The following is a 27,440-nucleotide window of genomic DNA, read 5'->3' on the forward strand; positions in this document are numbered from 1 at the left end:
TATTTACACAAATAGTAGAATTATCTGTTCATTTTCGCATGAAATATCATTAATACATCATCATCACATATGAACTACTGTCACAAAAACATTTATCATATGATGACATTTAAAATTGCTACAGTAGCTTCACGGTTCTAAGCACTGCTACGGAACTTTAGATTATTCTGCGTCTAGTTACAACTTAGTTTGGTAGCAGAGACATTGATTTACAAATAAATAATCAGGTCTATGGATGTTTTTACAATATATGAACAGTTTCAAATTGTTGGAGAGAACAAGAGGTCACAAAAATTATACACCTTGTGCAAACACATTGTTTTAATGTGATGTTGTCACTTTATTAGTGCAAAAGCTGACAAATTAGTAAGAAGTCATTATAAATACACATGAGTATGTGGTTCAGAAAATATAGCTGTAAGCTGTAAGTATAGTAAAATAGTTAGATTCATACAGAAATCACAGCCAGATTTAGTAAACGTATAATGCAGTTACATGCATCTGTAACATACTAGTGGGCATCAGAAATAAAGCCTCAAATAAAGCTTAAGTTAAAATTTTAAACAAAATTTCTTCTTTTTCACCTGAGCTGTAAACAGATGAATGCTCTACAAACTTAATTCACAAAAGAAAAAATATTTCTGAGGAAAACATAAAATACATGATCTATTGCAGCAGAAATTACAACAAAATCATCTCAAACTTAACATTCTTAATGATTTCACATCATGGGCAAATTGAGTTTAAAACTCTTCTTGAGAGAAAAGACAAATGTATTCTTCTCATCACATATTGCCTTACTTTGATGATCAACTAACAAACTTGATAACCATACAAGTAATTCTGATTGTTCATAAGCATGGCTTTGTTTTGGGGTTATCATTACTACAATTTTTAAACTATTTGTTACAATCTAAGATATCGATTGGAAAGTTAATGTTGGCACTAGATGCATGGAAAATGTAAATTTTGGTAGCGACAACTATTTAACCTAGACACTAATTCACAGCTGGAATTTAATCAACAAATTACTACAATAATGCATGGCGTTGATCTTTGACTGTGATTCAACGACAAAATTAAGACCAGTGTACAATTTCCATCACAATCGTGACGAGCGTATAAAACAAAGAAGAGAAGAATAGCACTACAGATATTTAACGTTAATCTAGTTCCATCTCCACATCTGGTTTGGTTTCTTCTGGTTTGGTTTCACCTTCTTTGCTTGCTTCTCCCGTAGGTGCTTGGTCACTGGTGTCCATCTTCTCCTCGCCCCCCTCCGTGGTTGGAGGGGCGGGGCCACCATCCTTGGCAGCTTCTTCCGGAGTGGGACCGTTGTCCTTGGGCGGTTCTTCTTTGGGCTTGGGTTTGGGCTTGTTGATGATGGGATCGCATACGAATTTCATGCTCTGTAAGTGGGGGAAAGAGAAAATGCAGGAAAATCAGGGGCGTCAATCTTTGCACGGGACAAGATCATTGACTCAAGGCTCAAATTACTCAGAGGCCAAAGGCATTCAGTGACACCCTGCTAAATGGTCTCAATATCCCTCTAGAAATTACAAGGCATAAGTAAGTAGTACTGTAGCCATACCCTTTTGCTGACATATGTATAGAAGTGTCGTAGTCGAGTGGTTTAAGCACTAGACTTTAAATTCAAAGGTCGTGGTTCGATCCCCGATACGGCACTCATGTCCTTTGGCAAGAAATTAATCCTTATTTGCTGGAGCTCTGTAATAGCAACTAGGCTAAAGCCAGGGTAATAATTAATGCCCCTCAGAATAGAATTTCTAGATAGACGGCGCTATAGAAATGCCTATAATTATTTTTATTAATTATTATTGTGCACAAATGATTAGCTTAATGCGAGGCCTGTCTGTTGCCATGATGGGCAATCTGAAACAGTTTACAACCTTTAAAAACATCTTAAAACATTGAAAAATATATATATTATATATTTATAAATATAGGGACAAACGTTAAAGATTGGCATTCTGTTTCTTCATTGTTTTGTTGTGTCTTCTTTTAAGTTTGTGCTTATATTTGCCCTCTTCTGCTCTGTGTGAGGCTTCAATTTAACAAACCACATTTTATGTTTTGTAGCAATCAGATCATGTCATTCGTCAGCGGTTTCAAGAGACCATCACAAAAAGAGACTGATTAGAATTCAGAGAAGACCTCTTAACAGTGTCCCTGTGACGGTCTCCCTGTTGTGTATGGTACCCCAGTCCCGTTTCCTACAGGCGACCCAAAGTCTGCCAGTAAAACACTGTCAAGTTATGGGAAGAGCCCTTTTAGGAACAGAGACAGGGACCATAGACAACAAAGCTCAGAGAATGGATTGACTTTAACATCATCTTGCATTTTCAAAAAACGAGCCCGGACAATTCCTTTTACGTGAGAAAATTCTTTTAATCACGTTTTATAACCTGTTCAACATCCATTCTTTTTTGTTGAATTTTAACTTCAATATTGAAATTTGTTTTTTTACTAATTATTGTGCACCAATGATTGGCTAAATGCGAAGCCCTGTCTTTTGCAGATGACGGGCAATCAGAAACAGTTCACAACCCTAAAATCACCTAAAAACTTTGAAAAATAAAATTTTCTGCTCCTTCTTACCTGTATTTCTGACCTAATCTGCGCGGCTGTGACAACCGGATCCTGGTGAGGAGCCTTCTGGTTCTGGGCATTCACCTTGCTATCTCTCCAGGCCACCTTCTCCTTCACGCACTTCTCCACCTTCGCCATGTCTTCCTTCTCAATGTGAGAGTACTTCTCATCCTGGAGAGGGTTCAAAGAGCAAAGGGCAAAAAAGGTCAAAGGGCGAAAAAAGGTCAAAGGGCAAAAAAAAGGTCAAAGGGGACATTGGTTAAGGGTTCTTGAATCTATCATTTCTCACAAGGACAAGGATAGGGTTTTGCAAAATACTGAATTGAAGGTTTTATCTTTTTGTCGCGGCCAGTGGCTGATTTTAGATAGATTTACAATTATAAAGCATACAAATTATGATAATATGTACATAATTCAACATAAATCACTATAAGGTTATAACATGAAAAGGATAGATGATTTCACACAGTTGAAGAATGTGCATAATAAGAGTTATCCTGTACAAAGAATGTAATGCTTTAGTAAAGGGTTTTTCAAAAGAAAACTGAAGTGGAATTGACACTATCGTTCATAATGCTTACCCCATTTGAATAGAGATCCAATGTTTTTATGTAGGGTACTAATGCCTTGCCGAAGTCTTCAAAGGCACCAGGCCTCTCCAGATTTTCTTTAAACCTGTTCTCAACTGGGTCTCCAATTTTCTGAAAAAACGCAATCAAGTAAAGTAAATATACTGTTAATAAAGGAAAATATACTGGTTAGCAGGGATGGAAAAGGCCATCTCAATGTGGTAGATCACTGTATCATTCAAGAATTTGGAAAGCTAACTATAAGACAAGCATATAATGACTTAATATTCTTGTCAGGTATCCTTTTCATAGTTGCTTATTCAGACTATTAATAAAGTGTGCTTATATGTGCTTATATTTGCCCTCTTCTGCTCTGTGTGAGGCTTCAATTTGACAAACCACATTTTATGTCTTTTAGCAATCAGATCATGTCATTCGTCAGCGGTTTCAAGAGACCATCATAAAAAGATACTGATAAGAATTCAGAGAAGAACTCTATCAGTGTCCCTGTGATGGTCTCCCTGTTGTGTATGGTACCCCAGTCCCGTTTCCTACAGACCACCCAAAGTCTGCCAGTAAAACACTGTCAAGTTATGGGAAGAGCCCTTGTAGGAACAGAGACAGGGACCACAGACAACAAAGCTCAGAGAATGGATTGACTTTAACATCATTTTGCTTTTCTTTAAAACAAACCCTGACAATTCCTTTGAAGTGAGAACATTCTTTTAATCATGTATTATAACTTATTCAACATACATTCTTTTTCGGTTTGAATTTTAACTTTAATAATACAGTGTTGGCTCAGTAAGTAGAGCGTCCTCACAACCGGGAGGTCGAGGGTTCGAACCCCGGCCACGTCATACCAAAATACGTTAAAAGATGGGAGTTGTTGCTACCTTGTTTGGCGTTCAACAATAAGGGATAGAGCAACGTCGATCTGGCGCTGCTCAGTGGCTGCCGGGCTCACGATCAATTGGGCAAAAAGAATTTCCGTTTCAGTTTAATAAAATTTGGAGTGGACTATTAGGCTATTATTATTATTGTTATTATTATTATTATTATTATTATTAATTTGTTTCTAGAAGAATCAATTATAAAATTAACCCTGTACGTGCCATAGACATTTGAAATTTGTATACAGAAATAGGGCATTAAGTGTGAGGTTGAGTGAATTTAATTGTGAAAGAACTGTCTGGTGTCTGAAACTTACTCTGACCAGTTCTGTATGATGAAGTTTTGTATGAGGTTTTGGAATCATCAACATTTCAATAGACTAGTTTGCTGAAAATCGCAAACAATGAAAATTTGTGAATACAGATATGGGCAAATGGGACTACAAATCATGTGGCATCGAAATCTGGTTTAAATACTAAAATAATTTGTCTTCATATTAGAAATACAAGAGCATGATCCAAACAAACCTGTCCATGTTACCTTTCTTCTGTGATGTTCTTCCACATTTCCATATTCGGGTGGGGGTGGGGGGGGGGGGGGTTGAACAACCTTACAAATTATCTTCCACCTTATCAGTACTGTAACTTCTCTTGCAACGGTTTCTAATTGTCAATGTCTGCAGTGGGTCTACATACCTTTAATGAATTAATTTTTGTCTGGTAGACACTCTTAGTCTCGTCCTCTCCGTCTTCATACAACCAATTCTCTGTTTCCTCCAAAAGCTTACTGAAACTCCCCCTCTCCTGTGAAGAAAAAAATCAAGTTAAAGAAAGTGAACACAAATCTGTCCTAGATATTTCATTTCTGTAGGTAAAACCATAGTCCCTGGTGCTAATGGCCATTTCAGAGTCCTTGATTTTTTGGGACTAATCCATACCTGCCATCATTTGAAAGTAAGAATTAGGAGTTTTTAGCACCGTATGTCTTTGAAAATGAGAAATGGCACTTACAGCGGCAGTGTAAATGGCAATACGCGGTAAATTTGGGGTACATACAAGGTAAATCTGTAATCTGTAAACCTGAACTCGGTGCTCGATCATGCAGCCATTAAACACACACAATACATGAACTCTCAAATCGCGGCACATGATAAAACAAGCTTTATTTGGCTTTAGAACCGAAAAATTAAAAAAAATCAACAACAAAACAAAAAATCCACACACACAAAAAAATCTGGATTATTCGTAAAGGTTGGCAGGTATGCTAATCTGTAGTGTACTTATGAAATACAAAAAGAAAATCAGCTCTTGCTCTCCTTCACATCTGTGCAGCTTTTTATTAAAGCCCCACTGAACTGGTTTGGCCAGGAGGGACTACGCCTCTCTACATGGTCACGGACAGGTGGTTATCTCATCAAATCAGCTCTCAATTAACATAAGGGGGATCAAGGGGGACCAATTGTCACCGATTAGGCATTGTTTGCTATATAGAGAGCACAAGTAGGTATAAGTATTGCAGTAGGGCTTAAAACTGGATAAATATTATTTACAGAATAGCAATCAGATTGTGTCACTCTTCAATGGTGTCAAAAGATCATCACAGAAAGACACCCATTAGAATCCACACTGGGACTCCAAACATTGGTGTCTCTGTGTGGATCTCCCTGCTGTGTGTGGTACCCCAGTCTTGTTTCCTACAGGCCACCCAAAATCTGCCAGTAAAACACTGTCAAGTTATGGGAAGAGCCCTTGTAGGAACAGAGACAGGGACCACAGACAACAAAGCTCAGAGAATGGATTGACTTTAACATCATTTTGCTTTTCAGCTTCATAGTTCCTTCAAAACAACACTTAAGACTTTTTTTTAATTAAAAAAAAAAATTTAAACACAAAATACATACAACAGAAGCACACATATCTCATAAATTCTGTTTTCATTTCAGATACACAAACTTTACTTCAAATCCAAGGCTCTACACATTCACTGCTTCCATAAATTTTTAAGAAACTTTGAAGAATTTTGCTGCAACTATAAGCTATCTGTCTGCGCCTGGTGGTATAGTCACTTCCAGGATGGTATTAGATGTCGCAGATTCAAATCCCTCTTGGTACAAAGATTTAACATGTCACTTATTTTTTTATTAATTCATATGCAGCCAATCTCAATAATGGAATTTATTACAAAATTATTTCTAAAATAACCTGTTCCAAGAAGCTTCCTTATATTACAAAACTAAAAATCTGGAGTAAACCAAAACAAAAGAAACAGAGATAAACAAACCTTTTCCGAGATGTACTGCTCAAATTTGTCACAGAGCTTTTCTCTCATTTCATAGACGTACTCTTCTACTGCGTTCTTGGCATCGTTCTTCTCCTTCTCGAGCCTGTCATGGGCAATCAATTTACCCTACAGAGAAATCAGCAGGAAAACGGTACTTGTAAATTATGATTTTAAGCGCATGATAGAGGGACGTCTGTATGCATTAGAAATCACAATATTGGGGAAACTTGATGAATCTACTGTGAAAAATTCAGAACTAGCAAATGAAATGAACTACATGTAATCATATAATGAAATATAATGACACAAAAAGAGATAAACAGGCACAATATTAACACTATGAACATGACTGACAATGAAAGCGGACAAAATATACAGTTCCCCAGGTACACAAAGGAACATCCCTTCACTGCTATTATATAAAAATGTGTAGAACAGGTGTCACATGCATATTCACCTTTTTACACAATAGCAGTGAAGGGATGTTCCTTTGTCTACCTGAGGAACTGTATATTTTGTCCGCTTTCTTTGTTCGTCATGTTCATAGTGTAAACACATTTGATTCATTAGCCTGCCAGCCCCCCCCCCCCTCCATTTTCCAATAAATAGTGAAACTGGAGATTAGTAGATGGTAAATCACATGAAATACAGTGTCTCAAGACAGTACTTATGCTGCTGGGGTACATGAAAAAGTGTAGGAAATTTGGGCCCTTATTGAGGAGATTCATGAAAGTGGGTTCGTAGAAAGTGTTCAATTCCATTTTTTTTTCAGGGTAGTACTAGATCCAGATTACATACCTCTGGCTTGCCTCCATCATTCAAAATATACACATACCTCCTTTTCAAAGAAATTGTTGACTTCAGTTATAGAGAGTTCATCAGTGGTAGCAGTGATGCTCAGTTCATGCGTTTTGATGGTCTTCTTAGTCTTCTTGGCTGCCTTTGCATCTGTCTCAGTACTGCTGTTATCTGATTTGCTGCCCTCACTGTTTTGATCTTTACTCTCTTTATCTGATTTGCTGCTCTCACTGGTCTGATCTTTACTGTCTTTAGAAGTCTACAAAGATAATAATAACAATAATAGTTGAGTCTTATAAAGCTCTCATGTCTGGCACGTTGCCACTCCTGGCACTCCTTTTCAAAGATAAGTTAAATACGACAAATAGAATTTAAGTATGATCAAGATCAAGTATTTAAGTATGACTTTGATTACGCAATGACACATTAGTACAACTTGTGAAAGGAAAAAGCATGTTTTTATGCATATTCATTTTTGTCATAGTCCTAATCTTTTAGCACATCTAACTTGGCTTCTTAAAAACTATAACAAGCTTCTCTTTGTACTTTTTTTTCTTCTTGTTGAATCTAAAAATAAAATATATTCATTAGAAAATAATTTTTTTCAATATCCATTTAGCTAAAGAAATTCTGCTGGGGAAATCAATTCTGAGTCAAAGACATTGTTCAAAGGAAAAACCCCTTTTACATCAATGACGATCTGAAGGGGAACATCTATTACCTCTTTGGAACCATTGTCTGCCTGCTCCTCTTTGTCTGCCGATGCCTCTCCCTCTCCAGCCCCACCTTGCACTGGGCTCTGGTCCATGGGGGCATCATTCTCTGCCTGCGAGGCTCCGCTTCCTTCCTCCTTGCTGGGTCCATTCTCCTCGGGGCTGCCATCCTCCATCGCGTCCTCCGCCTGCACAGGAAGCTTCTCTATCAGGGAGGCCGACGCCACATTGAAGATACCGTGACCGTCCACGCGAACCTTGACCTTGATCTTTGAACTCTCACCCTCAGTCGTCGGGAAGACGCCGTTAATCTTGAAGCGACCTATAAGAAACAAGGCATGTCTATGGTAACAGTCTCCTATGTCGAACTAAAGCTACCTGCTACATCACTAACATTCTTTAGCAAGACATTGATTAACATTTGGCACATGCATGTTTAGATAAACTAGCAAATAATAGGTAGATACATTGATTTATCGTGGTAAATATAAAATTCTGTAGAAATTTGTATGCATTATGAATTTGTCACGCATGTCCTATCTGTGAAATTTAAACGTAATCGGTGTCCTAGTATTTAAATTTATGCAAGTAAACCCGTTTACCTTCTAGATTTCACTGTCAGACACTATTGAGTGACTGACTGACTGACATTTTTTTCTTTTTGGTAATAACATACATAAAATGAGCTGTAAAGGATATGAGCTTTTGTACACAACCCGCTTATTGTAATGGTAAAAATTAAGCTGATTGAATTTTTGCTCAGCACAAAACGTACGACCACACGGTACAATGGCCTGAAAATCAGACTATTTTTTATGAATAATTTAAAGAACGCGTTTCAAAAATTGTGCTAATTAATGTCATTGACATGAATGTTAAACGTAGAGTCAACATTATCTTGAGCATGTACAAATGTACTCGAAAGATTTGACAATATTGTAATCTTGTCTAGTAAATGAAATGAAGACTGCATTTATTCACAGAGCAATCAGATTGTGTCACTCTTCAATGGTTTCAAAAGATCATCACAGAAAGATACCCACTAGAATGCACAGTGGAACTCTAAACACGGTGTCCCTGTGAAGGTCTCCCTGTTGTGTGTGGTACCCCAGTCCCGTTTCCTACAGGCCACCCAGAGTCTGCCAGTAAAACACTGTCAAGTTATGGGAAGATCCCTTGTAAGAACAGAGACAGGGACCATAGACAACAAAGCTCAGAGAATGGATTGACTTTAACATCATTTTGCTTCCAAAATTAACAATTGAGTCCAAACTTTGGAGATGGGACTGTTCCTAACTCAAAACCTAAGATTTAGACACCGAATGATTCCCTTTAACTACAACACTAGTTTTTCCACATAGAGGCAATTACCAGTTCTAATCTTTTAGGAGTTTTTAGTTGGTATTATCTCTTGTTTACCAGGATTTACAAAAGTTAACATTTTCAGCCTGCAAAAGGGACACACCACCTTTAACGAAAACCAAACTTTGCAGGCAAAGAGCTTCACCTACATGACAACAGAGTCTCTACAGAAATCTATCAGAAGCTGGTGCCATTGACATGAATGTTAAACATAGCATCAACATCATCTTAAGCATGTGGTGTTGGTTTTATGAATGTCATACCTATCCTACGCTCAGGAATGGGCAGGTTTGGGTCGGCATATCGAGCCACAAGCTCAAAGGGTGCCTTGCGGTAGAACGTCAGCATCTTGGAGAATGGTGCTTGGTGGTTTTTACTGGACACTTCCATTGACCTATTGTGAAGAAAAAGGGAAGAGTGAAAATAATGAATTACATCATAAGAAAACATTACCAAATCTTTATTCTTATAGCAAAGTTAGGGGTAAAATATTATCAAACTTAAATCCATATTCTGTTGACATGTCCAGCTTTCTGCATTGGCAAATAAAGCTCTATTGTACAACTAACCAAAAATATGTTGTATTTGGTGGATTCTTTGAAGATGAAAGTTAACGTTTATCAAAATACAGGTATTTTTTTTTATCCCACAAAAAAAAGAGATTGATTTTCAAATAGATTATGACTTGGACAAGAGAGCAGTAGAAACGACAATATTTGTTTGAAAGTCTCTGTTACCCCCAAAATCTTGTGTTAGCAAGAAAAATACTCACTAGATATACCCTTTAGGAAGTGGCTTTAACTTTCAAAACAAAATGATATCAAGTATTCAAGCAATCAGATAATGTCATTCTTCAGTGGTTTCAAGACACCATCACAAAATGAAACCAGATAGAATTCAGAGAAGAACTCTAAACATGGTGTCCCTGTGAGGGTTTCCCTGTTGTGTGTGGTACCCCAGTCCCGTTACCTACAGGCCACCCAGAGTCTGCCAGTAAAACACTGTCAAGTTACGGGAAGAACCCTTGTTGGAACAGAGACAGGGACCACAGACAACAAAGCTCAGAGAATGGATTGACTTTAACATCATTTTGCTTTTTTTTAAATATATATGGATTTATTGACCCCGTCAAGTTTCTTGAGATTAAGATTTAGAAATATGTCATACACCAATGGTCCCCCATGATTAGGCATCGTTTGCTATATAGAGGGCGCAAGTAGCTATAAGTAGTACAGTGGGGCTTTAAACCATCTGACCCTCTGGGGTCGGTATTGATGAACATTGAATTTTGGCAGTTTGTTAAAGATTGTTGTTTATTTGGGCTAAAATGACAGTTACAGCTCAGAACCCCTCCTAAATAGAACACACTTTAAAAGGGAGCCAATGCATTGATGTTAAAAATTTCAAGATGGACTCCCGGTAAAAAGTTAGTTAGCAGCCCTAATCAAATTCAGGGAATGTCCAGAGATTACTTACCCATCCTCTCCTTCTGTTCCTTTCCATTCTAGTTCGATAGGGTAGGGTGTCAGGTCTGTCACCGTGAAGTCCCTTACCTTGAAGGTTGGTGATAAGATGGCACACTGAAACAAGAAAAGACAAGTAGATGGTAACTGAATCATCAAACTACCGTAAATCTCTGTGTATAAGGTGCACCTCTATTTTGGGGAGGGGGAAGAAAGAAAAAATTATATGTATAAGACGCACCCCCAACTTTAAAAAAAAAAAAACAGGCGGGAAAAAGTGCGGCTTATACAATGAGATTTACGGTAAGGACTTTGAAAAATTTGTAAATGTATTCATTGGGAAAATAAGCAGCTTTGGAATTTCTTTATTGCATCATTGCCTCGATCATCTATAACATGGTTTACCACTAGGCAATAGTTAAAGGTAAAGACCAGTTATGGTCATGCGATTGCATTGTGAAAGAAACGTTGTGGAATCGATCAGAAAAGGTTGATCATCTAGCATCTAGCATCTGCAAGGTTCTGGAATCATCAAAATGATAAGAAATTTGGCCCATTCTTTGTAAAGTTACAAGCACTATACACAGAAAGATGTATATGGGACTACCTTATATCTCTCACAGACCATGAGAGAAACAAATTTACCAAATATATGAATTAGTAGGGGGTTTCCCGGCAAATTTTTTATCATCATGTATTGGTCAAAACATATTCTTTCACATGATTGGTAATGAGAGCTTCCATTTCATTTTTTGAAATTGGGGCGTTACCAATACTGGTCTTTACCTTTAAAGCATGGTAGTGATGACCTTGCTAAGTTAACTCTTGATCACAAGATAACAATTATATATTGTTTTTCCCTGGACTGGTATATTTGGAAGTTAAACAAATATGCTTTTTATCACATGAACAATTGAAAAACACATTGCTTGGCAAATGTACTGAAAAGATTTGACATTGTTGTAATCTTGTCTAGTAATTGAAAAACAATGACTGCATTTATTCACAGAGCAATCAGATTGTGTCACTCTTCAATGGTTTCAAGAGACCATCACAAAAAGAGACTGATTAAAATTCAGTAAAGAACTCTATCAGTGTCCCTGTGAGGGTTTCCCTGTTGTGTGTTGTACCCTAGTCCCGTTTCCTACAGGCTACCCATAGTCTGCCAGTAAAACACTGTCAAGTTATGGGAAGAGCCCTTGTAAGAACAGAGACAGAGACCACAGACAACAAAGCTCAGAGAATGGATTGACTTTAACATCATTTTGCTTCCCAAATTAACAATAGATTCTAAACTTTGGAAATGGGACTGTTCCTAACTGAAAACACAAGATTAAGAAACAGCAGGATTCCCTTCAGTTGTCCCTAAGATGCGCAGTTCCTGGGGGGATAGAGCATTTTCTCATTCTGGTCCGTCCCTTTGGAATAAGCTGCCACTTAGTATTCGTAATTTAACTACCCTTCATGCCTTCAAAGTTGCTCTAAAAACCCATCTCTTTCTAAACAGTGCTATTTAATCATGTCAATGTAGCGTAATAATTTGTGTTGTTTTAGTTTACTTTATTTTAGTTAAGAAAGTTATATTTTTTGTGATAGTAATACATGTATGTACAGCGCCATGAGCGTCAGAGCCTGGCGGATACCGGCGCTATATAAATATCCATATTATTATTATTATTATTATCTACAACACTAGCTTTTCATCATAAGGACACACACACAAGTATTTCTTGTTTTGATGAAAATAGAGAAAGTACTTGGATGTCATGATAGACATTTTTGAAGTAGGCCTCTGAAAAGACAAACTAAGTTGGCCTAGCGGTATGGTCAGCTTTCCGTTTTCAAAAATACAAACTGACTTTGATGGACCCTAATTAAAGACCAAGTAATATCTTTTGAGTGCTGACATACGTAAATGATCAAAAGTGATTGATACACCTCTCTATAAGTTCATTTACATACACACTTGATATAAATTTACTTTACATTTACAGCCTAAATCATATGGTTTAGTAATGAGTCGTAATGAGAAATGAAAATAAAACCAAGTGCTTGGTAATCCACTGCACTTGATGACTTGATAACCTACCTGTAAAGCACAACCCCTTGCCACAGCTTCATCCTGATTTAGCGTCGTGCTGCACTCCTTCTTGAAGACCTTCTTTATCGTTTCCTTGATGGAAGGAATACGACTGGATCCTCCTACAATCTCGATAGAATGGATGTCTTCTGGCTTCAACTCTGGAGAAATGGTAACAAAAAGGACATAAGTTATTGATTTGCATTCAACCTTCTTCCAGGATGCTCCAATAGGGATGGTTGGATAAATTTATTTATATGTGACTGCTAAGAAATCATGTGTATGCTTCACTGCTTGTAAGCAACCACAGGCCCAAAGGCTTTAAGTCCTCTAAAAGGGACTTCGTGATGAGGACTCATGTTGCTGTTACCACAGGCCTTACGGCTTTAAGTCCTCTCAAAGGGACTTCGTAATGAGGATTCGTGTCGCTGTTACCCAAAAAATCTTGTGTTAGCAAGACAAAACACTCACTAGTCATACTCTTGAAGAAGTACAACTTTCAAGGCATAATAATATGAAGTATTTAAGCAATCAGATAATGTCATTCTTCAGTGGTTTCAAGACACCATCACAAAATGGAACCAGTTAGAATTCAGAGAAGAACTCTAAACATGGTGTCACTGTGAGGGTTTCCCTGTTGTGTGTGGTACCCCAGTCCCATTTCCTACAGGCCACCCAAAGTCTGCCAGTAAAACACTGTCAAGTTATGGGAAAAACCCTTGCAGGAACAGAGACAGGGACCACAGACAACAAAGCTCAGAGAATGGATTGACTTTAACATCATTTTGCCCTTTTGTTATATGTCATATGAATTTATTGGCCCTCAAAATATCTAGAGATTAAGATATAGAAAGTTTTCATTCTTCATTCTTAAACCATACTTACTTGTCTGTTCTAGTACAGATTTGAGAGGAACCTCAACTCGTTTTAACAACTCTGCTGCAAGCGCCTCAAAATCAGCCCTGTACCATAACAAAAAGAGAAAAAGGAAATTGAATAAAAGAAAGAAAAACATGTCATTTTTCCAGAGTGCTATCAATAAATTTTTCTGCAGACACATCACTGGTTGTTCAACTCCAGTTTAGTATATGACACATGTGAGTATGTAGGTTATAATTAGCACATATCTACAATCAAATTGATGACAAAAATAGAGAGTGAACTCAAATGTAATTAGATGATTGCTTGTGGTGCAATGTGATGGCAAGTATCCAATATCTCTAATTTTAGTCAATAAACCCCAGGGTACAAGAATAAAAGGATCTGATTTCTTTGATCAAGTCTGCATTCGTACAAGCAACTGGAATAATAATATTTGGATAGGAAAAACAGTAAAAAGTTGATTGTGAAACACAAACTGTGTGAACTGTGTGATGATTTTAATTGACATGATGGTATGACATCATTTATTCTACAAGTCATGAAATCATCAGAATTCTTGTTTTTTGTTTTTATTAAAGAGCAAGAAATGGTATATAAAGCCTGCTCAAGGGAGGCCATATAAATAGTTATGGCCATGAGGTCTTTCTTCCTGTACTCCCATCAATGTAGCATTCTATGAGAAACACTGTTCAAGGGGGGGGGGGGGGTGTAATCTGTAAACACAGTTGGTTGCTAAAGCTGGTTGGACTGTAGCATGTTTTTTCAACTTTTTTATTATGGGACTTGTCTTCAGCAGGTTTTTATCTTGGGAGTCATTTAATTTACCCTGAAAGACATTTTTTTTTTTTTTTTTTTTTTTTTTTTTGGGGGGGGGGGGGGTGTATTTTGTAATGAGATACATTTCAGCACTTCGATCAGGGATGCTCATTACCTGCTTATCTTTCCACTGACATCTCTGTCGTTCATGATGCACTCGATATTCATGGAGATAAGCGTAGCATTGGCGCTCATCAGTTTCTTGGTCTTGTCGCACTCGGCCATGAGACGAAGCCACGCCCTCTGGTTAGACTTGACGTCCATCTTGTACCGGGTTTGGAAGTCTACTGCAAAGTGCTCGGCCAGTAACCAGTCAAAGTCACGCCCACCTAAGTTCTTGTCTGAGGCGTTGGCTAGGACCTAGAGTGAGAAACACATGATTAAAAATAAAAACAGAAATCTAGAGTTACCCAAATATGATTTAAAACGTAGTGTAAAACCAGAAGCCTCCACAAATTTTGCAAAACTGTAATGTTTGGATTGTTCTATTTTGCAGCATAAAATGTTTACCAATTTAAAAAGTGTTTTAGGTTTGAAAGGTTTTACGGCGTAAAATAAATAGCTGTCAAGTTTCTAGTTTTACAGTAGTCTGACAACATACAGTTGATATCATTGATTCAAATTTCACAATAAGAATTGTAAGGTCTGGTGATTGTAGTCAAATAAAACTTATTTTTTTAAAAAGTCAAAACTTCAATGATTTGCAACACAGGCTGACATCCATGAAAGGAGTTACAGGAAGATTTGACAGGCTGTCACATCTTGAACGATCAAATGTTTAATGTGCATTTGCATCATAATTCTACCTGTAAAACTGTATGTAGTAAGACTGCCTAGAGCCCGTTTGGTCGAGAGGAGTACGAAATGGCCAAGATAGTCCAGAAGAGGAAAGGGGGGGGGGGGGGAGGAGTGTCCATGTTCCAAAGTAAAGAAAATTCATCTAACACATATTATCTTACCTTGAGTTTACCCTTGTTGAATGCACATACAGACACTTGAAGGGATGAATGTCCACAGTCCACAAAGACTACGTTCCTTGGCTTTTCCTCGGGAGTGGGAAGGTCTTGCTTGTAGATGCCGTATGCCAGGGCAACTGAACAAAGTAAAGATGACAATAGGGTAGGGAACAGGATACTGATTAGAGTCCATGGGAGAATGAAGGTATTACATCACTCAAAAAGCAAATTAAGAATGGGGTTTGTCACTTAGTCTAGAACAGTCAAACCTGTGGCCACCTGTCTACAAAGACCACATTTAGTGTTTCCCTTGAAAATCGTTTCTCATTGAAACATGCACTATAAAATGAACCTGTACTTAAAGACCACATCACTCAAAAGGCAAATGAAGCATGGGGTATGTCACTCAATCTAGTACAGTCAAACCTGCTCTATTGACCACCTGTCTACCAAGACTACATTTATTGTTTTCCTTGAAAATGGTTTCTCATTGTAGCATGCACTAAAGGAACCTGAACATAAAGACCACCTGCCTATAAAGACCACTTTTCTTGTCAAAGGGACTTTGTAATGTCTAGTCATACTCTTGAAGAAGTGACTTTAACTTTCATAAATGATAATATCACATATTCAAGCAATCAGATAATGTCATTCTTCATTGGTTTCAAGACACCGTCACAAAATGGAACCAGCTAGAATTCAGAAAAGAACTCTTAACGTGGTGTCCCTGTGAGGGTCTCCCTGTTGTGTGTGGTACCCCAGTCTCGTTTCCTACAGGCCACCCAAAGTCTGCCAGTAAAACACTGTCAAGTTATGGGAAGAGCCCTTGCAGGAACAGAGACAGAGACCACAGACAACAAAGCTCAGAGAATGGATTGACTTTAACATCATTTTGCCTTTTCTTGGGTGGTCTTTAGAGACATGATTCACTGTAGTATGATCAGCTGTCTGGCTTTGCCTACAAACCGACTCAGACAGACCAGTTCAAAGCTGCGTCTTTCAGATGGTGATGCTAAAGATCTGCCCCCGAATTGATACACATCTGAAAAACCCAATTACACACAGAGCCAATAAGCATTGAACAACACTAAAAATATACAAGATTCTTGGGTGGTTTTGCCCCCTAAACTACATAAATTAATGAACCAAACAGACAACCTTGGACAAGTAAACAAGGGATATAGAGAGGGTAAGGGAGTGAGGAAGGGGGAAGCTACAAATGGTACTTTTTTTTATCTAGTATATGTCCTTGACTGAGGGAGTAAGGAAGGTGAGGGGGGAAGGGGGAGAGAGAGAGAGAGAGGGAGGGGGGCAAGCTACAAATGGTATTTTGTTGTTGTTTACCTGCAGTAGTATCGCTGATGACCCTTAGACAGTTGAGACCAGCAATCTCTGCTGCGTGGATTACACCTCTACGTTCCAGATCAGTGTAATATTGTGGAACCTGATCAGAAGAAATAAAATCAAGTAGGATATGATAAAGAGTGCCTGACAGATCCAGGATGATACTTTAATTTGACATGAACTTGGCGACTTGTAATTATCATGTGTAAAAAAGATTGTTGACTACCGTTCCAACACAAAAACTTTATGTGGTAGATCCTGATTGTTATAACAAAAATAAGTAGACTGTACCCCTTAGTTTTATATTAGAAAATATGGAAGAAAAAGCTTAAACTAGCTGCAAATCAGAGAAACATCAAACCAATCACAAGGCTTCCCGAGATTTGGGGCCATTTATCTTTTTTGTCTTCGTAAAAGGCCTACTAAATCCCAGTTCTACTTTTACCATTCATGTGATCATTAAGAACCTCAATTATCAATATTACATGTTTATAAAGTCAAATTTCACACTTCTGCAATTTATTTCAAAAATGGTTCCCAGTCGAATTGTAATCATGTGCAGTGGGGTTCGGAAATGGCTGCTTGACAAGTTCTTACCGAGATGACACAATCGACCACCTTCCTGCAAAGGTTAATCTCTGCTGTCGATTTGAGTTTCGTCAAAATCATGGCGTAAATCTGCTCTGGTGTGAATGTCTCCGTCTCGCCCAGATACTGCACCTGAAGGTGTGAAACAAGAGATCTCCTTTACACACGATCAAGATGTTTAGTAGCAAAAGAGCGATCCGTCATGGAGGCAAAAGTACATCAAAAATAAGATGTCTGAAGATGTTGACTGTGCATGTTTAATAATTCTTGTTCTACGAACAGTCCAATTATTCCAGCTTGAATCACACTTACCACAGGGAAAGCTAAAATCCAATTTGCTTTTATTTGGAGAGAGCAAAGAAAATCATTTAACTCTGGGTAAAATATTAAAAATAATAACAAATTAAGAAAAAAGTGGAGTGTTCAAATTACCTCTGATATTTAAAAATAGAAAGAACAAGCCCCCCTCCCCCCCCCCCCCCCACACACACACCCAAAAAAAGGCTCTGTAAGTTTTTTTTCCATACAACATCAAAGGAGAGCTCTTGTGATCAAGACAGTGTTTTCTTAAGTTTAAAACTTACCTGCATCCCAACATTTCCGTTAGGGAGCTGTGTGATTTTATACGGTACCACTTTGGCATCTTTCTGCACTGAGGGGTCACTGAAACGCCGTGCAATAAACCGCTTGAACTGTGAGAGTGTGTTCTTGTAGTTCGTGATTGCCTGTAATTGGGTGTAAAAGGAAAGAGTTAGACCGATTTTGACATTTAAAAAAAAAAAAAAAAAAAAATTGTCAAAGTCGAGATTTGATCTCTTGCGTATAAATGTTTATTTGACTAAAATCACAGCCCTAGACCACTCGGCCATCCTGCACTGATGCTAGCTTATGTAGTTTTTTGTGATGTATACATTGCGCCTCTCTCTTGTGTATTGAAATGGATTCAAAATAGCGACTTCGCGTGCTGGATGCTTCGCGGCAGCTTCGTTAAACGGGCCCTTCTTTTACTTTTGCAATGCATTGGCACAAACTTAGATCAAGATCTATCGGCAGATGTTGTTTTTGGAAGTTTATTTTCGTCTTCATGTCAACAATGCAAGATAAAATTGTCGGTAAGATGTGTGGAAATGTATAGTTATTGTACCGTTCGTAGATCTAGTCCCATATGTGCAAATTCGTGCTGGTTTTGACTTACTTTTTAATTGTTTTTTACTCTTTCGTCGCATAGACCCCACCCCGACTTTTTGATATTTTCTCTTCCAAAAATACTGCGGCGGCAAATACGGTACACACTGCAAAGTGTGAACCACTGTCTGTGATCCGACATTGCTCCAGTGACAATTACATGTATACCTGAAGCCTTAAGCAGAGTCTAGCTACATGTACAATGTACAAGGTACATGTACATGTACCGGTATGTCAGTTTCTGGCTGTCTATCTAGAGTAGCTACAATGTAATGTACAGAGCCTATGTCATATGCCGTCTGTCTAGTCTCACAGTGCAGACACTGTTACATGTAAGTGTAATCAATGACAAGGGTTTTTGCCTGCAAAGTACTGTACATAAACCCCTTATTAAATGTTGATACTTTAAAGGTCCATACAATGAACTTACATTGTGTAGATTTACACAGCCATGTGCCCTGAATGATTGATTGTGTGGAGACCTAAAATGTACATATTTGATAAATTCATTCATTCTTTTTCTCTTTGAGAAAATTCACTACATACATGTACACTGTACACTGTACTTGTAGGTCATATTCTAAAAATGTACATTTAAAGGTAAAGACCAGTTATAGTCATGCGATTGCATTGTGAAAGAATGGAATCGATCAGAAAAGGTTGATCATCTAGCATCTAGCATCTGCAAGGTTCTGGAATCATCAAAATGATAAGAAATTTGGCCCATTCTTCGTAAAGTTACAAGCACTATACACAGAAAGATGTACATGTACATGGGACTACCCTATACATGTATCTCTCACAGACCATGAGAGAAACAAATTTACCAAATATATGAATTAGTAGGCGGTTTCCCAGCAAATTTTTTATCATCATGTATTAGTCAAAACATATTCTTTCACATGATTGGTAATGAGAGCTTCCATTTCATTTTTTGAAATTGGGGCGTTTCCAATACTGGTCTTTACCTTTAAAAGCCCTCTGTGTGTGAATGGAAAATAGTTCAGCTACAGTATACATAAATCTCCCTGGCTTGTCCCTCCCCTTCATGCATGCCTGACATAAATAACCCAGAAGTGTTGCCCCTTCGCTATGGAGCATTACGGTACATGTACATGTACAGTCCCTATCACCTGCCCTGCAAATCGGCAATTCAGGTGGAAAATGCATCAAGGCGAGGGTAACCCTTATGGGAGGAACCCTTACGGCTTGGATAGCTTGTACAAGTAATGCAAGGTTGATTAATGGCTGTGTACATAGATGAGTTGAAAAGTGAGAAGAGCCTCTGTTTAACCCTTTGCTTACCATGAAAATTCCTACATGTAGAATAGAAACTAGAGTATACAATTCAATACTGTTTTAGGGCTAAGACATACATGTACATGTACATTTATGGCCCCTTTAGACATGAAACATTAATGCTCTATTTAAAATAAACAAGTAACACGTAAATGAGACAAGAATACACACTTATATGTAAGTAGTGCACTACCGTACACACACTGTACATGAAAGTTTCTGAATCATTTTAACATTCGGATCAGAGGGTACATGTTTGGGGGATTAGGGACCCATGTTACACTGTATGCAAATCAACATACTGTACATGGACATTTATTTTACCCTAGGAACAGTGCAATTGGCCATGGATACATGTACATGTACAATGTATCTTCAAACTTTTTGAAACTTTTTGAAACTTTGGCACAGCATTGTTTGTATTATACATGAAGGGTGGTTAACATGCCATGTGTGAACAAGGCCACTATTAAAAGCAAATCAACTTTCCATGCCCTGTAATGGTGGTTCCTGGTTAATACAGGACATGTTCAGACACAAATTACAGTTTGAAGGTGTTACAAATCTGCTTGCCCTTGTGCCATGAGCAATTACCAAGACCTTTTCACTAACTGCTGGCAAAACAAAAACATTGTAATTGTCCAGTTGGTAAAGTACATGTACATGAACACATCTACTGTAGTGGTAACATTTATCATAAGTTCTCACCACCCCCCCCCCCCCTCCCTCCCCTTCTACATGTACATGTAGCTTCTAGTGCACATACAGAGTATGCAATTGAAGATCGAGACAGGTTAGTATTCATAAGCATACCCAATGCATTACATTTAACCGGCATTTGAATTAACACTTCCTTCCACATGCAGCACAGTGTAGTTTGCACTTTGGTTTAACTTGATGATTATATGGCCCTTAATCTCATGACCCATTGACCCCCTCTTGCTTAATTAGGGTACACAGAAAGGACATTGATTATAAATGGGAATGTGACTCTACACTGACCCTCCCACCCTGCAATGCCTTACCAGCAATTGATTTAATGACACTGCATTCACTATTGTATTCAATACATATGACACTGCATTCAGTATTGTATTCAATACATGTGACACCCAGGCTACCTGTAAACTTGTCTGAATAAAGACTTTCATGTACCTGTTCATGTACCTGTACATGTATAGATGTGAACAAGAGTTGAGCTTTGAGCTTTAGTTGACAATGAGGGCCCACAAAAGATTATAAACTCACGTCAGCAAAATACTTCACTAAAGAGGGTACACCTTTGAGCCAACAAATTGTTGCCATTACAGTATATTAATTTAAATTTTAATATAGATCTAGAGATATCTACCAAACAATATTTCATTCCATCAAAGTTTAGACAATGATGAAAACAAAAATGTCTACATGGTCATTCACAATAAATGAAATGCATGTATAGATCAGAGAACTTTTTCTTCTTCTTTTCATTTCTTCTTTTCATTTCTTCAGGACAATAATTTTGCTAAGTTCATGTAAAAAATAAAGGTTCAACGCCATGGCTACATAATGAATGTAATTGACACATGTAGCTCCGCAATGTTTTGCAATGCTAACTATACTGAACTCAAAACCAGCTTGCATGAAAATGTTACTACAGAGAGGTTTGTAAATGTATACAGGAAACCCATGAATTAAGGGGGATCCAGAGTCTAAACCTGACTCACGTGCCGTCTTTCATTTCAGTCCGGCTGTGAATGTGTGAGCTTCTTGCCTCAGATTCAGGCTCAAATAATTTTCATCTCTTAAAACATTATTTTGAAAAGGTGTACTAAGTTTGTGAAGAACAAAGTACACCCAGTACGATTTGGTGTGTTATCATTCCTTTAACAAATTCATAATTTCTAAGAATTTGTAAAAGATTATTCATTGGAAAATTATGAATATTAAAGTTGAACTTGTACGTATCTGAATGATGTATCATTCATGTACAGTATGTATACTATACAGTAGCAGTACAAGAAGGGGTGATGGAGACATGTACAGTACACTGAACATGTACATGTACATCCACTTACATGTACATGTATTTGAATACGATACAATAGTTAATTGGCCTATCGATGATTACATGTAACTGCTTTGTAGTTTGTTAGTTAAAGGGCCCATGACATCGACATACAAGTGTATTCCTGTCGGTGTGCAGTCCTGCATACATCTCATATTTTGATATGTAAACTTCTGAATTTGTTTCATAGCTTTTTAAATATTTTTTGAAATATTTGTTTTTCAAACTTGCTAACTTTGTATTTCGATGTCACGGGCCCTTTAATAATAATAATAATAATAATAATAATAATAATAATAATAGCCTAATAGTCCACTCCAAATTTTATTAAACTGAAACGGAGCATGACTATTAAACAAACCAGACGGTACAGGTACGTCAATCTCCTCACACCAAGACAACTACTCAAGCCACTGGCCTATTCCATATTTAATACACTACCGTATTTTCCGGCGTAAAGGCCGCACCGCCGTATAGGCCGCACCCCCAACTTTGACATTTCGTAGAGGAAAAAAAAAAAAAAAAGAGAGAGAGAAAAAAAAAAAAAAAAAAAAAAGAGAGAAAAAAAAAAACGGACCAAACAAAATGATCGTAATTTTCTTGTAGAACACTCTTTTTTTTACAAACTATACCAAATTCATCAATATTCTTATAAATCAACAAGAAGTTAACCTAAAAAATGATCATAATTTAGCAGATCTTCATCGACTTTTAAGCTAGTTACTGTATTGTACGCAGATTTGGTATCCTACAATACCCCTTCCTCGATGTGCGGTGTAATCCGAAAGAGCATTTTTCGACCTGCGCAGTTGCGTTGCGCGGCAGCTAGCTCCGTAAGACGGCCTGTCCCTTTGTTTACTTTTTGCGATGCAATGGTACGGACTTAGATCTAGATCTATCGGCAGATTTTATTAGAAAAATAAGTTTTTTCGTCTTCATGTCAACTATGCAACATAAAATTGTGGGTAAGTTGTGTGGAGTTATTCTAGAATTGTCCTGTACCGTTGTCTAGTCATGCTACCGTTCCTATAGTCCCATACGTGCAAATGGACGTGATGTTTTGACCGCTGAATTTTGTTGTGTTGCGTATACGCCGCACCCCGACTTTTTGATTTTTTCTCACCCAAAAATACTGCGGCCTTTACGCCGGAAAATACGGTAATTCTTTCACATTATACATGTGCATTGAAAATTTTGGAATAGAGTTCATCACTTCAGCGGTATGATCATGAAAATTGCTTTCCATTAGTTCTGCAGCTGAATAATTTCCACTCATCTTTATATTATTAAGTGGGTCATAACATATTCTATTGTAATAGATTGTTTGTCTTAAAGTCCCACCAACAAAGAAACTAAAAGCATACTTTACCTGACTGCGTGCGGCGTGACCTTGTGTCCTCGACTTCTCACCAAAACTGACTACTGAACTGTAGAGACAGAAAAAAGAAAGAATAACAATAGTTATGATGGCTCATTTATAATACATTTTCCAAACGATCATGTAGTATTGTTAAATGCGGGTCACAGACAATTTCCCTTCTTATTAGCCATCAGTTAAAGGTATTACAAAGTTTTGGTAAATTTAGAAAATTGGGTGGATAGTGATTCTTTAAAGTTTTTATAAATTTGGATGCCCATTTACAGTGTAGAAGTATTACATAAGCACTAAAAAAATTAGCCCCTAAAACACTTCTGCTTTCGAGAAAAATTGAATATATAAATTTGCCAGTGCTACCGGTAAATGTTGATAAATTTCAAATAGCGCCTACGGCCATACGATGGTAGCTGGGACCATGAAAATCTCAGAATATGTAGTTGTGATATATGGATACATTCCAAACGGTAATAGCAAATCGGTTGATTTTAGTCAAATATCATTGTTTTATAGCTAAATCAATATCTTGACCTTGAGAGGGAACTATACAACATAGAGACTTTATTATTTACAATTTCGTCACTTTAGACTCAATTTTAACCGCGACAACAATCACTGAATATTGTAGGATCGCATATGCTTTCAATATGTTCATTTGAACCAATTTCAGGACCCCATACCAAAACTTTGTATTACCTTTAAGGTAGTACTGACTTCTGAATTCTTAGAAACATAAACACTATATGCCAACTTACCAGACATGTACTGATAGATATTTTAAGTTTCTGGAATTGCAAGCTTCTACCATTTCAGGATCAGTAATATCAGTATAACAGACACTACAACTACATGTATATTTCTCATCAGGCACTTACTGTACCAGTAAGTCTTAAGGGCCAGTCCCACTATAAACCTGATAACAAATATTATAAATTGTTCACAAATCAAATCCCTAAAGTTTAGGGATCAGAAAAAAAATCAGCACTGAAGTTCTCTTTCATGGATACATGCTAATGAGCCTTCATCACTGATTTTATCAGAGCTGTAGTAAATCGTGTACCTACAGAACATTGTACCTGTAATATGCAAAGACTGATTTGGAAAAGAGTTAGTTATAAATTTCATTACCTGGCTATTGGGACTGGCTCTATAAACATTTGTGCTTACATGTTTTGTTTCCTTGAATTTACCTTATATAATTATTTGAAAACATTTCAGAAATTTCTTTATATACAAAACTGCAAAAAATTGTGTATCCACTCTCTATAACATTTAATGAAAATTTATGAAATTATTTCATTCTTTCCTTCCACAAACACCATGGTAATCCACTAACACAACAATTTCAAATGAATCAATTAATAGACCTGATGCCTGCCTGCATTGAACTGAGCCCTAACATGTTCCTCCCATGTTCTTGAAGGCTACATTACATGGTAATAAAAATAGCACACACTGTCTTATGAGGGACTGCCAAGAGGGGAAGAGATCATAGACCCTGTGACATGGGGCTCCGAGTTAACCCCAGGAGAGGGAGAATGCGACCCCCGTGCATACCAGAGGTATTCCTGGCATGCCGATGATACAGCATACAATTAAAAACACACACACCAGGCTAATGTACACATCCACAGACAGAATGACAAACAAACAGACATATACAAGGGCAAAGAGTCAAAATTTAAACATTCTCCCGGTTCATGACAGTGACAGTAAGATTAATTCCCACCAGATCATACATGTACAAATGTACCTCTCTCGTCATTCTTTCATGATACGCTGATTTAAAGGGAGAGTAGAAGGGCGCCTTCACGATACAGGATAAAATATCTTGGACGGGGTATCTTGTACCATCAACCAAAAATAACAAAAGTAAATCTCCAGATCTGGCTGGCATTGAAAATGAAGTTCTGCAAGGGCAGGTCCAAGGTATCTTTTCCCTTGTGTTTCCAACTACATGTACATTGAAGATTTTTTTAATACCTACTGTACACATGTGTACATGTACCTGCTGTAACAAGTTGATAATCCTCCTATGAAGCCTATACTGTAGGTATGAAATAAAATGACACTAAAACAACCACATACACTGTACATGTACATACATTTTTTTTTTTTTTTTGTACATGTACCGGTATACAAAATCTTTATCAACTTTGAAGAATTGATACTATTTTCTGAATATTGTTTATTCATAATCATTGAATTTCATATAAATATTTTATCAAAATTTACATTTTTCATGATTTAATTAAAACAAATTATGCTACATGTACATTAGTGCATCCACACAAAAACATATTACTACCAATACAGTATAACTTGGATGTAAGGAAATAGGATATTTAGGGGAAAATTGGAAATTTATATTATAAATATAAAGAAAACAATTAGTGGATACTGGATAGCATAGTGAGGCAATGATGTCAAGGACTCATGAGTGAATTGCCAATTTGTCTTGTGAATTACAAAGTTTTTTCATGTAATTAAAAATTCATAACTTTCTTATTAGTTTTTTTCGATTTTGCTCAAAGCTTTTTGATTGGTTTGTCTGATTTGTTTGCTTCTCTTGAAAGTAAGTTATTTTTGGAGTGGGCTTGCCCTTTAAAGACATTCACAGAGCAGTGAGGTATGTACCTCTTCAGGAAGAGTGTTCCAGTCATCTTGAACGCATCTTGCCCAATCTTACTCGATACTTGTCAAAGACAAGTGCATCATTTCATATGCGAAGTCTGTAGCTATTATTCTTCCACCCTGATTTATAATTTGATGTAGCTCTAGTTTGACTATGATAGAGCTTTTAAATTTAATTGGAACCTCCACCCCCCCCCCCCCCTGAATGAAATAATGAAAGATATCAATAAATAGACTCTTCATTCTGAAATGATATTAAGATCATAAATGACGCAAACTCAAACTCACATCCGAACAATTATTAAAGGGGGAGTCCATGCTGATAATAAGTTGTTTTAATACAAAGAGAAATGTGAGGAGAACATATCAGTGAAGGGAAAATCAATAAGAAAGTTATGGATTTCTTAAATCCATAATTTTTCAAGAAACATTTCAAATCTGTGAGTCAAATTGGCAACGCAGTTTCTAAATATGAATTATGTCACCCCTCACATTTTATCCTTTGTTGAATGGAAGAAAAAGAAATGTCATTAAATGATAAAAAGCAGGCACGTAGCCACGGGGGTGGGGGGCACTTGCCCCCCCCCCCCTCCCCCCCTCCAACAAAAAACAAAAAATCCAAGATCGGTTGAACTTTTTTTGACCCCTCACCAGCCCCCCCAAACATCAAACTCCGGCTACGGCCCTGATAAAAAGATGTATTTTCTTCATGTCTATCTCGATCATACGTACCGGTATAGCAATTAGACCTACATGTATACGATAGGTTTACTATTCCATTATCATTCAGAAATGGAGATTTTGGGTCATTCTGTAATTCAGATCAGTAGTAATTCATGAGGGGATGACATCACAACTTCTGACTGCATTGCCCAGTTGCTAGTGCAGTGATTGCCAATTTATCTCCAACAAGATTCCATGATTTTCATGATTTTGAAAGATTCATAAGTCCAATTGTTCTCAAACTTTCACTGAATTGTTTCTCTACTTTTTCTGCTTCTATTAATACCAATTTAATATCAGGTGGACTTCCCCCCAAAAAGACAAACTCGATCATTCACTCAAAATCTCATTCATATTCTCTGTCCATCAATTTCATAAATTCTAAATGCTAATCAGCATGTTCACACTTCAGTTCAGAAAGCAGTGCAAGACTCAAAATAGAATTTACAACTGGGTCTAGACATAAAGTCCAGATCTATCTCAGTTCTTCATTTCTCAAGAAAGAAAGGGAATGAGTAAAAAACTTACGGAGTAAGCCTGTCGCTGTACTCGTTAGCCATAGTTTCAATGCCACCTCCCCTCGCTACAGCAATGTACGAAGAGAGGTTACCGACATCGAACCCTACCACCGACATTTCTGATCTTCTTTGTCTCCTTCGTTCCCCAAATTAACGAGTATCTTTCCCGTTTATCTGCACTCCAGTTGTTCTTCGTGAATTATCAAATGATCAGTAGATGAAATATTCCGATTTATTATCTTCAGTAACAGCAGCAGAGATATAGTTTCTTCTTGGGCAATAGTTCATTCATTAATAATCTAAC

General features: G+C 37.3%; 1 protein-coding gene across 1 annotated transcript; it reads right to left on the reverse strand.

Annotated features, from left to right (window-relative positions):
* Positions 1 to 281: 281 nt before the first annotated feature.
* Positions 282 to 27,440, reverse strand: hsp110 (egg receptor for sperm). Its single transcript, NM_214530.1, is given in 18 exon segments — positions 282 to 1,409; positions 2,620 to 2,781; positions 3,192 to 3,311; positions 4,769 to 4,876; positions 6,354 to 6,479; positions 7,189 to 7,410; positions 7,873 to 8,186; positions 9,490 to 9,620; positions 10,703 to 10,806; positions 12,779 to 12,930; positions 13,655 to 13,731; positions 14,583 to 14,827; positions 15,427 to 15,560; positions 16,768 to 16,867; positions 17,365 to 17,487; positions 17,940 to 18,080; positions 23,256 to 23,313; positions 27,147 to 27,440. Coding segments are annotated over 18 exon segments (2,670 nt in total). The 5' UTR covers positions 27,254 to 27,440; the 3' UTR covers positions 282 to 1,163.

This window comes from Strongylocentrotus purpuratus, unplaced genomic scaffold, assembly GCF_000002235.5.
Source record: "Strongylocentrotus purpuratus isolate Spur 01 unplaced genomic scaffold, Spur_5.0 spur5_scaffold_11, whole genome shotgun sequence".
Lineage (NCBI taxonomy): Eukaryota > Metazoa > Echinodermata > Echinoidea > Camarodonta > Strongylocentrotidae > Strongylocentrotus > Strongylocentrotus purpuratus.